This window comes from Strongyloides ratti (assembly GCF_001040885.1).
Source record: "Strongyloides ratti genome assembly S_ratti_ED321, chromosome : 2".
NCBI classification, from domain to species: Eukaryota; Metazoa; Nematoda; class Chromadorea; order Rhabditida; family Strongyloididae; genus Strongyloides; species Strongyloides ratti.
The window spans coordinates 16236276-16250402 of NC_037308.1; the positions used below are offsets into that span (position 1 = coordinate 16236276).

The following is a 14127-nucleotide window of genomic DNA, read 5'->3' on the forward strand; positions in this document are numbered from 1 at the left end:
ATAAACTTTTAATAATACTTTTTTTTATATTAATCAATTATGTTTACTATCGAAACTAAATTTAAAAAATTTTTTTTTAATATTTTTCTTTTATTATTTATTATTATTAAAATAGAAGGAAAAAATTATACAATTGAGTCAGATAATATTTTGTCAAATTTTTTAAAAGTTAGAAAAATTACAAATGGATTAGTTTTGGGAAGAAAATGTATCCCAACAGATGAGAATGTTGAAGGATATGTTTTTTTAGGTATTCCTTATGCTAAACCTCCAATAGGTCAATTAAGATTTCAATTACCTGAAGATCCAGATAATTGGGATACAATATTTAATGCACAAAATTATGGAAATGCTTGTTTATGGAATTCAACAATAACTAATCAAAAATTAAATTATACCAAAATGGATGAAGATTGTTTACAAATAAATGTATTTACAAATAAATATTGTTTAATTAATTCTAATTGTTCTGTTGCATTTTATATACATGGTGGAGCATTTAATTTTGACTCTCCAGTGATATTGAATGAATCAATGATTATTCAAAATTTTGCCTCACCCAATAGAAATGTAATTTTTGTTACATTTCAATATAGAGAGGGATTATTTGGTTTTTCTAATTTTAATCATAAATTAAATTTATCAATACCATCTAATGTTGGAATGTTTGATATGATTCATGCATTAAAATGGGTTAAAAAAGAAATTAGTAATTTTGGTGGTAATCCAAATAAAATAACATTAACTGGACATTCTAGTGGTTCTGTAGCAGCTTCATATATTTATGCATCACCTAAAGCTAGAGGATTATTTAATCAGGTAATGTTAATGTCTGGAACAAGACCAAATTTATTATTTGTTGATGGTAATCAAAATATTAGTAGAACAATTGCTATTGAAGTTGGATGTGCTTTTGATGTTACTGATTGGGAAAATATTAATGATGTTGAAGATGTTATTAAATGTCTTAAAAATATTGATGGTGTAAAATTAGTTAGTTATCAAGCATTAGTAGAAACGTTTGGCTTAAGATTACAAGGAACATATCAAGATTTTGGACCAAATTCATTTTTTGAAAGAAGTCTCCTAGAATTAAATGATGAATTGCCTAAAATGAATATTTTAACAGGAACTGTAAAAGAAGAACAATCTGATGGATTGAGTACAATTGAATCTACTAAAAATGGTACATCATATGTTAATAAACAAAAACTTCAAGTTCTTTGTCAATATATTTTTGTAATAACACAAGTTGAAAATTATAATGATGCAATAGAAGCATGTATTAATGAATATAGTTCTGATTTATATCGAGCAAAACACATAATAGATGATATAAATTTTTTTCTTCCTCATTTAAGAGATGCCAGAATTGCTACAAAAATGTTATCAAAAGCATATTTATATCAATTTAATTATTCTGTTCCATATCAAGTAATTGACTTTAAAAATGAAAAAACGATTCGACCTAATGATTCTCCAAGACATTCTGATGAACTTGTTTATCTCTTAGGTCTTCATATGGGTATATTTGGTGATAAAGAAAGAATAATAGCAAAAAAATTTTCACAAATTATTGTTGATTTTATTAATAATGGTGATCCAAATTCTAAAGATATTAAATTTGATTCATTTAATCCATCATTAAACAATTATTTTGTGATAGATTTTGATGAAAATTATACAATGCCTGGAATGGAAAATAATTATCATAGTAGAGCAGATGACTTTTGGAATAATAAAATACCAAAAATTCAAGGTAAATCAATGCCAATATTACTTGAAAAATCTTTTATTGAAATGACACCATTAATTAATGAATTAGAAGACGGTATAATTTATCCACAAGTATCATATCCATTAACTTATTATAAAAATTCAACTCCACCAAAAAAATTAAAAGATAAACAATTAGCACATACTTTACTTCCATTAATATTAACAACTATTAATCCATTAAGAGAAGATCAATCTGAATCCCTTGGGACAGTTGCTACAATATCCATGATAATTTTTGGTACTCTAATAACTGTTTTAATAGTATCATGTATCATGAAATGTTTAAAATATTTGGAAAGAAGAAAATACGATAGATTTTTGTAAAATAAAAATGTATACATTTAAAAATATATTTAAACATCTATTATTATTTTAATATTAAAAAAATTAACATTAGAAATAACATCTAAAAAATAGTATTAATAAAAAGAAAAAATAAGATGAAATTAGTTGTTTAAAAAATGACCAACTGGTTACCCTATCTGCCCATAAAAATATTAATTTTATAACAATTGAAGTGTTTCTATTATTACTTTAAATAAACTTTATTATTATATTTATGTATACTTATTTTAATAAAGATAAAAATTGTTAGGAGAACGATAACCAAAACAATATTGTTACACTTTGAAGAAAGTTTGACTCAATGACAAAGAGGTGGTATGATATGAAGAGAATAACATTGAACAAAAAATTGGAAGGTATTCAGATGAAAGTTTATGGTAATCTAAATTTATTATGGTTAGAGCAGAAGACTGATATGGTTAGATATGGTATAAACTAAGATAACTAAACATTAATCTCAACTTAAGAATGTTAGATATTGACATTTTTAGATAAAAAAAATCTCCATTAATTTAAAAAAAAACAATTATTTAAATGATGGTAACCTGGATGTTAAAATTGAATAAGAAAACTTTTTTTTATGAAAAATACAATTAACATTTTATAATTGTTATATGTAAAGTATTTATGTTAATTGGCATGTCCTAATTTTTATATCATTCAATTGACAAATATTATTACTAAAAATAATCATTCAAAAAAAAATATTATAAATAAAAATGAAACAAATAACCTTTTTATTATCTTTATTTTTAAAATTTTTATAAAATTTTAATATTGTTTATCATTTATTATTTATACTTTCAATATATATTAAATACGAGCAAATATTTCTTTAAAATATTAAATCTGTAAATAAAAATTAATATTTTTTTAGAACTTACTTATTTTAATGAAAAGAAAAAAATACTATAATAAAAGAATTATAAATTTTCCATTAATTTATAACTAATTACAATTTCATTTAATTATGTATAAGACCAAATATATAATGTTATATAACTTGAATTCTATGAAAAAGTTTTTAATTAAAATTAAATAAATATCGTGAATTTTTATCAACAATAAGTATAAATATAATTGGCAATAATGTTGCAAATAAACTTGTAAAAGATAAATAAATTCCCATATGAAAAAAACTTAAATTATAACCTTTTCCAAGACATAATTGATAACATTTAATTATCAAATATGGATATTGTAATACAACAATTAAAAAAACTAATATCATTTTTCTTTTTTTGTTTTCTTTTTTCTTCATTTTCATGAATCGTCTAACAATAATAACCATAAAAATTAAAGAATATAGAAAATAAAAAATAAAACAAAATAGAATGACATTTTTTAGTGAATTAATTAATTTATTTTTTGTTGTAATTCTAAGAATCATAAAATTTGATTGTATATTATTACACATACGTATATATTGAAATTGTCCTTTACTATTAAAAATATAAAATACAGTTGGTAATGGTACTATTAATATTCCGAAAATTTCAAAATATATTTTATTACTAAGAAGTGTTGTTGTTTCATCAAATGCTTGATAAAGATTTAGGAGAAACATTATTGTTGCTACAAAATGAGCAAATTTTATGTAATAAAAGAAAAAATGAAATATTCCATATCCATGTGATGGTTTATAAGGAACATATATTGTATTCAGACTGGGAGTTAATGGAATAAGTGTATGAAAAAATGTAATAATATGTCTTAATATTCCTACTATTGATACAGTTATTAAAAGATAGTAAAAAGAATTTTGGTATTTATTATATTTTCTTGAAAGTATCTTCTTAAAAAGTTTAATAAAATATATTATCCATAGAGTAATTAAAATTATTGATAATGTAGTGATAATTAAAAATCTTTTAAAAGCTGGTTCTTCTTTTGTAGCTAAAAATGAAACGGTTTTCATGATAAAATTTAACAATAACAAAATTAAATAATCTGTACTTCTTATATATTCTTCTCATTCTATAAATAACATTTAAAAAATAAATAAACAATTAGTTTTATTAATCTTTTTTTATTTTATACTATGTAATTATTAATATATACTATTTAACTTAAATTTAAATTAATGGTTTTATAATACAATTCAAATATCTAATTAATTAATAATATTTAAACAAAATTTTATATTAATAAAAAAATTTGTTATTTTGTAATTGGATTTTTAATAAAAAATTAAAAACAATTCAATCCTCTTATAAATATTTAAAGATTAATTGTTATTTATTTTATTACTTATTTCAAAAATCTCATTACTAAATTGTTATTTAAAAAATTTTAACAATTAAAAAAATAATCATTGTATTCTTTTTTAAGTTAATTGTAATGAAATAACAATAGACATTCTTATATTTTAATATTACTATTAATAGTAATTAAAAATATTACTTCAAAATTAGTTTATATCAGTTGTACATTTTACAATTTTACTATAAAAAATATTGAATTTTTTGTTACATATAATATTTGGAAATATTTTGTTAAATAAAACAAACAATTAAAGATGACTAATGTATCAAGAAATTTAAAGTACCTTATCAATAAAATATAAAAATTTTTAAACTAATTCACTTACACAAATATTTTAATAAATATTTAGTATAACAATATGAACAGTACTAAACATTAATATTTATTGATAAATTTTAACAAGATGTCTTACTTTTTTTTATATAATTTTAAAATTTTTCAAATACAATACTAAAAAAAAATTTTTTTACTTAAAGTTGATAAATTTTGATGGTAACTTTAAATTAGTTTTACTTTACCTACAAAAACGATGTTCAAACATCAATTGATTGTATCTTACTCCTTTTTATTATACTTTTCTTATAAACATTTTTTTTTTGTTATTAATTAAAAAGGTTATCTTAGTTACCTCCAATACTTTTCATCGATTGCATCTTTTTTTTTATAATTATTTTACCTGCAAATAGATACTTTTTTTTTTCTTCTAAGATATCATAAAAAAAATTATTATTAATAGTTAATTTAATGACATTTTTTACATAAAAAAACATTATACTTTTTTTAAATTTTACTAAAGATTTTTCTCCCAACAAAATACATTATTCCATTTTTATAGTTTTTATTTATAAATTCCTGTAGACAAACAATATAAATTTTTATTGATCATTTTTAAAAGATCACGTCGTTGATTTTTTTTTATATTATAAAATTTTAAAATATGTATTAAAAAATTTAATTATTTTTTTTTTAATTAAATTTTTATTTTTTAGAATGAGTACCATTGGTATGACAACACGCTCTAGGGCAAAAGGAAATGTTGATAAGACTATAGAATCAAAAGATGGTGATAATGATAGTAAAAAAAATACAAAGAAAAAAAAAGAAAATTCTTCTAAAAATGTTACAAATGTTAGTAAAAAAAAGACCAATGAGGCTACTTCTGATACAAATGACAACAAAGATACACTTATTTCTGTTTCTTCTTCTAAAGTTACAAGAAACCGAAGACCAAAAGATAAATCAACAAAAGATTCTAGTACTGATTTAGATGATAAAAAAGTTGAAAATACAGATACAAAAAATGATGGTAAATCATCATTAAAAAGTGACAATACAAAAGATGATGCTCAACCTGCTCCTAAATCCTTAAGAGAAAGAAAAAAGAAAGTTGATCAAAAAAATGATTCAGATGTTAAAAAAAAAAATGTTAGTGATCATAGTACAAGTGATAATTTATCAACTGATGATACAAGTAAGACTGATCCAGAAAAATCATCAAAAGATCCACCCACAAAAGTACTATCTAGAGGTCGTAAGAAAAAAAATGATACTCAAGATGATTCTGGCTTAAAACAGAAAGCGGCTAAAATTGAAGCCAACATTTCTGATACTGAAAAATGTGATAAAAATAAGAAAGGTAAATTAATTGTTGTTAAAAATAACTATTTTTTTTTTTAGTAATAATGCCAGTTGATGCATTTGCCACCACTCGTCAAGTTGGGTGGAGTGTTTTTGTGGACAAAGATTTAGGTCCATACAGTATTACACTTAATCAAACAGATGTCACCAACAACAATAATAAATTTATTATTCTTCAAGTTTTAAAAAAAAATGGTGTTGAAGAGTATTCATTTTTTCAACGTTGGGGAAGAGTAGGCTTCTCAGGACAATGTAATTTACAAAATGGTGACCAAAACCATACAATAAATAATTTTCTTCATAAATTTAAAAATAAAACAGGACAAGATTACAAGGGACATATTGAATATGAAAAAAAACCTAAAAAATATTTTCCTATTGAAATGAAAGGTGAAGAGGTTAATTCAGAAGATGAAAGTGAAACAATTAATATTCCAGAATCAAAACTTGAAGAATCTGTTAGAAGAGTAATGGAATTAATTTGTGATACTAAATTAATGGCAAGTACATTAAAAGAGATGAATTTTGATTTGGATAAGATGCCTCTTGGAAAATTATCAAAAAATCAAATAACTGCTGGATATGAATGTTTAAAGGATATTGAAACTGCTATTACGGCAAAGAATAAAGCTGGTATTATTGAAGCTGTTGATATGTATTATACAAATATTCCTCATTTTTTTGGTATGAAAAAACCAAAATTAATTGAAACAATTGATGATTTAAAAAAAGAAATTGAACTTCTTGATACACTTTGGGATATTGAAGCTACAATGAAAACTATGAAAGAAGAGAAACCAAAGAAAGAGATAGCTATAAATCCACTTGATGAATTTTATGATAAAATGAAATGTGGACTTAAAGTTCTTTCACCTAAAAATAAAATGAGAAAAATAATTGAGGATGTTATTCAAAATACTCAAGGACCTACACATACATGGTATAAATACAATGTTAAAAATGTATTTGAAGTTAAAAGAGAAACTGAAGATGAGAAATTTCTTAAAGATATACCTAATAGAAAACTTCTTTGGCATGGATCAAGAGTTACTAATTGGTATGGTATTCTTTCACAAGGTCTTCGTATTGCTCCTAAAGAAGCTCCATCTAGTGGATATATGTTTGACAAAGGAATATACATGGCTGATCTTTCATCAAAATCTATTGGTTATTGTTTTGCATCACCAGGCCAAACTGGTTTTCTTGCTTTAGTTGAGGCAGCTATTGGTAATCAAAATGTTAAACTTCAACCAGATTATAAAGCTTCCAAAAAACTTCAAAAAGATGAACATTCAGTTAAAGGAGAAGGAAAAATGATACCTGAAAAAGAAATAAAACTTGAAAATGGTTCTGTTTTATATAATGGTCCAATAGTTAGTAATAAAACTTATAAACCTGATGAGTATACTTTGTATTATAATGAATATATTGTTTACAATACAGACCAAGTACGTCTCCGTTACCTTGTTGAATTAGAATTTGTTAATCAATAATTACAATGAAGATATACAAGAAAAAATCTCTAAATTTAATTTTTTTTTTTGCTCTATCTTTGATCATATATATAAATTAATTTTTAAAAAATGTTTGTTGAATTATAATATTTATATATAATATTTTTGAACTAAATAACAAAAAAAAAATTAAATAATAAGTATATAATAATATATTTTATTTAAACAAATTTAAAAAAAAAAAAAACAAACAAAAACAATAGAGAAAAAATGTTAATATAATAAAAATTTTAATTTATTATATTTGTCATTAACGATAAAATTATTTTGATTAGGGGAGAAAATATTTAAAAAAAAAATAAAGTATTTACTTATGTAATTGACTTTGCGTGAATTTAAAACATTTTTAAAATTAATTTATGACATTTTTTATCTACTTCAATATGTTTAACTTACAGTTGTTTAAATTTTTTTTTCATCTTTTAAGGAAATGTAAACTTACTAAAAATGTAAATATAATAAAGTTTATTTTAAGAATTTATAGTTATTTGGTAAATTTTATGACTCATTTTAAAATTATATATAATGTTAAACATAACAGAAAAAAAAAAATAAGAAAAAAGATATTTTAATTATATTATGATACATGTTTATTTTAAGTAAGTAATCATAAATTTAGGTTATTTTTAAATATTGACATAAGTTTCTAATTACTATTTAAAGCGTGAATTAATATGATAATTATTACAAAATGTCTTTTGGTATTACATATATTACTATTGCTATTCTTATATCATCAACACTGGTAGAAAGTATTGGAAGGACACAGGCAGCTGGAGCTAAAGGATACCTTACTTGTAATGGAAAACCAGCTACTGATGTTAAAATAAAAATGTATGATGATGATTCTGGTATAGATCTTGATGATTTTATGGCAGAAACTACAACTGACTCTAAAGGATATTTTTCTTTATCAGGAACAAAATCTGAGTTACTTACAATTGATGCTAAAATAAATATTTATCATAATTGTAATGATAATGTTCTTCAAAAATTATGTTACAGAAAATTTACAATTTGGATTCCAGATAATTATATAAATTCTGGTTCAACAGCAACAAACTTTTATGATATTGGAAGAATTGAATTAGCTGGAAAGATATCTGGTGAAAGTAGAGATTGTATAAATTAAAAAATTGTATTATTTTTTTTTAAATTATCCTTTGACAATACTTACTTTAAAATGTAATTAAATTTAATTACAAATCTTATAATAAAATAATTTTAATATATTTTTTGATAGTAAACATTTTAATTAATTTAATTATTCATTCTTCTTTTTGTTTTCTATCTTTTACCAATCATCACCTCCACCAAAATCATCTCCACCACCAAAGTCATCTCCACCACCATAATCATCATATCCTCCACCACCATAACTGTCATCAGCACCTCCATGATAATAATCATCGTTTCCAGCATACGAATCATTATTAGTATCTATAACATCATCCATATCATTATTAAATGTATCAGCATTATGATAATAATCATCATTTCCATCATCAATAGATGGTTGATTAAAGGGTGTAGAAGTGTCGTCATTACCTGTTACAGCATTACTATTTGATGGATCATTATAATTAGTAGTATTACTATCATTAACATAATAGTTGTTTGTTATATTAGTATCATTATCCTAAAAAATAATAAAATTAATTTTTTTTACTAAATATTAATTAAACCTACACTATAATAACTTCCCATTCCATAACCTGGTCCCATACCATATCCACCACCAAATCCTCCACCATATGAATGATGACCACCCCACATACTTCCTAATCCATATCCAAGTAAAGATCCTGCTAACATTCCTCCACCAAATCCTAAAGCACTACTTCCAAAACCTGATCCAAAACCACTACCACCTCCAGAATTATAACCAACATTACCACCACCTCTTTGTCCCGAATCTCTATCAATAATAATAACATTTGTTCCTGGTTGTTGTGGAACACTATAAGCAGTTTGTTGACCTCCATATCCAGAAGCTGGTTGTTGATTATTTATATATTGTTGTGGAACATAACCTCCAGAATTACCTTGTCTTACTGGTGGTGGTCCAGATGGATAAACTGGTGGTGGTACATATGAAGGTCCTCCAGCATTATAATTTGGTGGTGGAGCAGTAGGTTGTACATTTTGTCCCTGAATTCCAGGTGGTGGTGGTCCAGTAGGTTGTTCAACTTTTGGTAATGTTTTTGTTATTTGATTAAACCATTCCTCCATATCAGAATCACTTTCAAACATAATAAAATGAACAGTATCTGCTCTGGGATCCATACCAATTCCAACCATATGATGAACAGTATTTCCTTTTGGAACTTCTGGTCTTTTTTTTGGCATTCTATCAACCATCTGACCAACACAAATATATGGTACAACATCTTTTAATAAAATGGAAGTATTAGGTTTTGAATCACCTTTTTCATCAAAAATTTCTAATCTTGAGTCAGAAAAAAGTACAGCATGATTTAATTTCCATTTATTGGAAAGGAAACCAGACTTATATCTAAGAATAGGACCTTCTTTAAGTTTCCTAATATCACTCATATTTTTCTAAAATTAAAATATAATACATTAAGTATAATAATTTTAAAATTGAGTTTATCGATAAAAATTAATGTATGTTAGTAACTATGGTGAGAATAGAATACACATAGACATGTGATATATTAAAATATATATAAATAATATGATCTTAATTATAATAAAAGAAATATAAAATAAATATTTTTATAAAATTTTTAATATACAATTGTATTTGTATTGTACTATTAAAAACTAATTATTATATAAAAATTTAATTAGAATGCTAACTTTCAGGTTAATAATATAAAATAAATAACTTTTATAAAACTAACAATTTTAAGTTAGTAGTTATGCATCTGACATATAATGTATTATGATTGTATTATGCTTATATATACTCTCTAACTACTTACAAAATAGTTTATCATATTATAATAATACTTTTCCATACAATATAATTCTTATTTTTTTTTATTAAAAATATTTCATCATACATGAAATATATGAGATTATAATAAAATTTTAAAATGTGTTATTATTATATAATATATTTGTTATCATCATTCAAGATTATATAATTGTTTTTGGTATAAAGACATTTTCTTATTGATAAAAAAAAAAGAGAAAAAAAAAATACATAACATAAAAATATACATACTTTTTGTTCTTTGTTTCTTATATTTAAAATACTCATAATAGTAAGTAACAAAGTGTGTAATTATTTTAAAAATATTTTTAAAATGTTTTTTAAAAAATACATATATATTTTTTTAATAAACAATTATATATATACATTAATATTAAAAGAAAAATATTTTTTTTTTCTTTTATTTAAAAGTTAAATTAAATGTTATATATTAATATAATTTTTTTAATCAAAATATGAATACTTCATCTATTATCGGTGATCAAATATTAATGTCATTTACTATTTTAAAAGAAGTTAATAGAATATTTGATGATTCATTTGTATATTCTCCTATTTCTTTAATTCTATCATTAGTTATTCTTTTGATTGGATCTAAAGGTGACACTGAAATTCAAATTAAAAATCTTGTTTCACCAAATTTTTCAAGAGAAGAAATTTTTTCTTATTATTCTTTAATAAATAAAAAATTGGAAGATGATAATTTATTTGTAATTTTAAAATCTTTCAATAAAGGATTTATAACAAATGAGTATGAAATTAATGATAATTATAAAAATTTAATAGGAAATTATTTTAATGGATCTATAGAACAAATACAATTTTCTGATATCCCCCATTCTACAGAGGTAATGTATTTTTTTTTTTTTTAAACCAAAATATATTTTTATTTTTATACTAAATTGTTTGTATATATATACTTATTTTTATAGAAAATTAATAATATTGTTAGTAACTCAACTAATGGAAATATTCCAAAAATTATTGAATTAAATGAGATTAGCATTAGAATGAAATTTATTTTATTATCAGCTTTGTATTTTAAAGGTGATTGGCATGTAAAATTTGAGAAAACTGATACTAAAATAGTACCCTTTTATGTAAAACCAAATGAAACTAAAGAAGTTTATATAATGTCATTGGAGAATAAATTTAGTTATTTTGAAAACAATTATTTTCAATTAGTTCAGTTACCATATTTAGGAAAAAATATGAAAATGATTATTATATTACCAAAAAATAAGTATAATCATGATAATTTTATTGAAAATATTTTATCAATAGATAACTTTGAATATGCTTTAAATAATATGGAAAAAATTTTTATTAAAGTTATGATTCCAAAATTTGATATACAATCATCAATTAATGTTACACCTATATTAAAAAATCTTGGAATTGTTGATGCTTTTAATGAGATAGATTCTAATTTTAGTGAAATTACAAATAATTCAGCATTATATATAGATGAAATTAAACAAAAAGCAAAAATTGAAATTACTGAAACAGGTACAGAAGCAGCTGCAATAACATCTATAAGATTATCCCTCTACAGTGGGGCAGAGATAAATGATGGTGAAGTCAAAATATTTCGTGCAGACCATGCTTTTTCATTTTATATTATAGATAACAATTTTAACATTTATTTTTCTGGTATATTTAAGTAAAAATATAATATACAATTAAAAAAAAAAAACATATAAAATAAATGAGATCATATATTTTTTTTTAATTATTATTAATTAAATATATCTTTTTGATTTTTGGTATTCTTATTACGCTATACTCCTACTTAATTTTCCTAAACTCCCATCTTTTATCTTTTCATTATTATTTCTATTAAAAAACTTACTTAATCTATTTATATGAAAGTTTCTTGATATTTCAAATTTTGAATCCAATAAATGAACTGATACATTTTCTCCTCTTACATGAATTTTTTTTAAAAATAATGCAATTAAACGACTTCTAAAGTGTTTTGATGATAGGCAAAATAATAGAAAATTACATGTTTTTCCACAAATAACTAAGGCATTCGTTAATAAATCAAATAAAACAAATGTTCTATTTTTATGTGAAACACTCGAGACAGTCTTTATCAATGTCATTATAGCTGAAGGACCATTTGTAAATGTAAATGTTGTTACAATTAATGCAACAGTTATCGTTACACGATTCTCAATTCTATGTAATTTTAATAAATCATTCTTATTTTTTCTTGATCCACTATTTAATTTTTCATTTAACATTTTCCAATTATTAGTTCTTTCTTTTAAAGTATATAACAAATATACATTTAATATAACTAAAATTATTATTGGAAATATAACAATAACAAAGACATTTGTATAAATACTATAATCTATAAATTTAATAAACCATAAATTGTATGGATTTGTCCCATTTCTAAACCATGGACCTTTTGTGTTAACATTTTTGCACATACTTAATATTTGAGTATTTTTACAATATTCTCTAATTGGGCAATAATATTCTAAATGTTGATAAAATGTTAATGCCCCTGTTGTGAAAATTATAAATATATTTATTAAAATTGACTTTTTACATGATAATCGAGCCATTAAAGGCCTTCTAATACCTATTAAACGATCTGTACATACAGCTATAACACACCTAAAATAGGTAATTAAAATTTAATATAAAAAAAGAAAAAAAATATATATATATATAATTTTTTTCTTTATTTAAATTTTTACCATATTGTGACGGCTGAGCACCAATTACATATAGCACGTAAATGAAGTTTTGTCCGAAAATAAAATAGACGAAAATAATAATTATAAGTAAATATAGGATAGTTAATTAAAGAGAAAGGCAATATAAATACTAAGAATATAATATCTGACATTGCCATTGTTGATAAAAACATATTTGAACGTGATGATGACGGTTTATTAAAGAGAACTGTTAAATTTAGGCAGTTTCCAAGAATACCACAAAAAGACAGTAATGGAAATAAATATCTCTGCAAATGGAGTTCTAATAATGATCCGGCAACTGTTTGTTGTTCTGGTTTTAGACATACATTATAAAATGGATTTTGTTGCATCTTTTTTTTTTTTAATAAAATTCTTAAAAAAAAATTATTAAATACTATATATTTTTATAATGTATAAAAATAATGAACTATATGAATATAAAAGTACTAATTATGTTACAAACTATAAACATAATGTACTTTACACTTTTTTTATGCATAATTTAAACATTAAAGCAAATTATTCCAATAATAAATATAATTAACTTTAAAATAAAGACAAAATATGTTTTATTTTAAATTTATAACAAATAATATATTTATTGTTAAAAAAAAAAAAAGAAGGAAAAAGTTTTTTTTTTTAATCTTAATAATATAAAATTATTTTTAAGGTTCTTGATTAAAAGAACATATATAATGTGATTTTATTACCCTGAATAAACATAAATAATAGATATAAAAGCAATGTAGTTATCATGACATTTAATAAAATCGGATGGCGTAAAGACAATATTTTACATATCTACATATATAATATTAGAAAACATTATACTAGATAAATGCCATTCCTGAAATGACTAAATTTTCAACAATAAATGTTATTTTCAATATTAATACTATTCTAA

General features: G+C 22.1%; 6 protein-coding genes across 6 annotated transcripts; 4 read left to right on the forward strand and 2 right to left on the reverse strand.

Annotated features, from left to right (window-relative positions):
• Positions 1-39: 39 nt before the first annotated feature.
• Positions 40-2103, forward strand: SRAE_2000513000 (Carboxylesterase, type B domain-containing protein; the record flags this gene model as incomplete). The annotated part of the gene is made up of 1 exon (XM_024644102.1): positions 40-2103. One exon carries the CDS (start codon positions 40-42, stop codon positions 2101-2103), a length of 2064 nt encoding a protein of 687 aa, XP_024509696.1.
• A 322-nt stretch (positions 2104-2425) lies between these two features.
• On the forward strand, positions 2426-7520 carry SRAE_2000513100 (Poly [ADP-ribose] polymerase 2; the record flags this gene model as incomplete). Its single annotated transcript, XM_024644103.1, has 3 exons — positions 2426-2520; positions 5385-6025; positions 6067-7520. The coding sequence occupies 3 exons, from the start codon at positions 2426-2428 to the stop codon at positions 7518-7520; spliced, it is 2190 nt and encodes a 729-aa protein (XP_024509697.1).
• Positions 7521-8232: 712 nt separating this feature from the next.
• On the forward strand, positions 8233-8673 carry SRAE_2000513200 (Transthyretin-like family-containing protein; the record flags this gene model as incomplete). The annotated part of the gene is made up of 1 exon (XM_024644104.1): positions 8233-8673. The coding sequence occupies one exon, from the start codon at positions 8233-8235 to the stop codon at positions 8671-8673; it is 441 nt and encodes a 146-aa protein (XP_024509698.1).
• Positions 8674-8835: 162 nt separating this feature from the next.
• Positions 8836-10097, reverse strand: SRAE_2000513300 (Pleckstrin homology domain and Pleckstrin homology-like domain-containing protein; the record flags this gene model as incomplete). The annotated part of the gene is made up of 3 exons (XM_024644105.1): positions 8836-8981; positions 9090-9180; positions 9231-10097. 3 exons carry the CDS (start codon positions 10095-10097, stop codon positions 8836-8838), a joined length of 1104 nt encoding a protein of 367 aa, XP_024509699.1.
• Positions 10098-10958: 861 nt separating this feature from the next.
• SRAE_2000513400 (Serpin domain-containing protein) lies at positions 10959-12170 on the forward strand (the record flags this gene model as incomplete). The annotated part of the gene is made up of 2 exons (XM_024644106.1): positions 10959-11351; positions 11436-12170. 2 exons carry the CDS (start codon positions 10959-10961, stop codon positions 12168-12170), a joined length of 1128 nt encoding a protein of 375 aa, XP_024509700.1.
• Positions 12171-12278: 108 nt separating this feature from the next.
• On the reverse strand, positions 12279-13573 carry SRAE_2000513500 (G protein-coupled receptor, rhodopsin-like family and GPCR, rhodopsin-like, 7TM domain-containing protein; the record flags this gene model as incomplete). The annotated part of the gene is made up of 2 exons (XM_024644108.1): positions 12279-13137; positions 13221-13573. 2 exons carry the CDS (start codon positions 13571-13573, stop codon positions 12279-12281), a joined length of 1212 nt encoding a protein of 403 aa, XP_024509701.1.
• Positions 13574-14127: the final 554 nt, after the last annotated feature.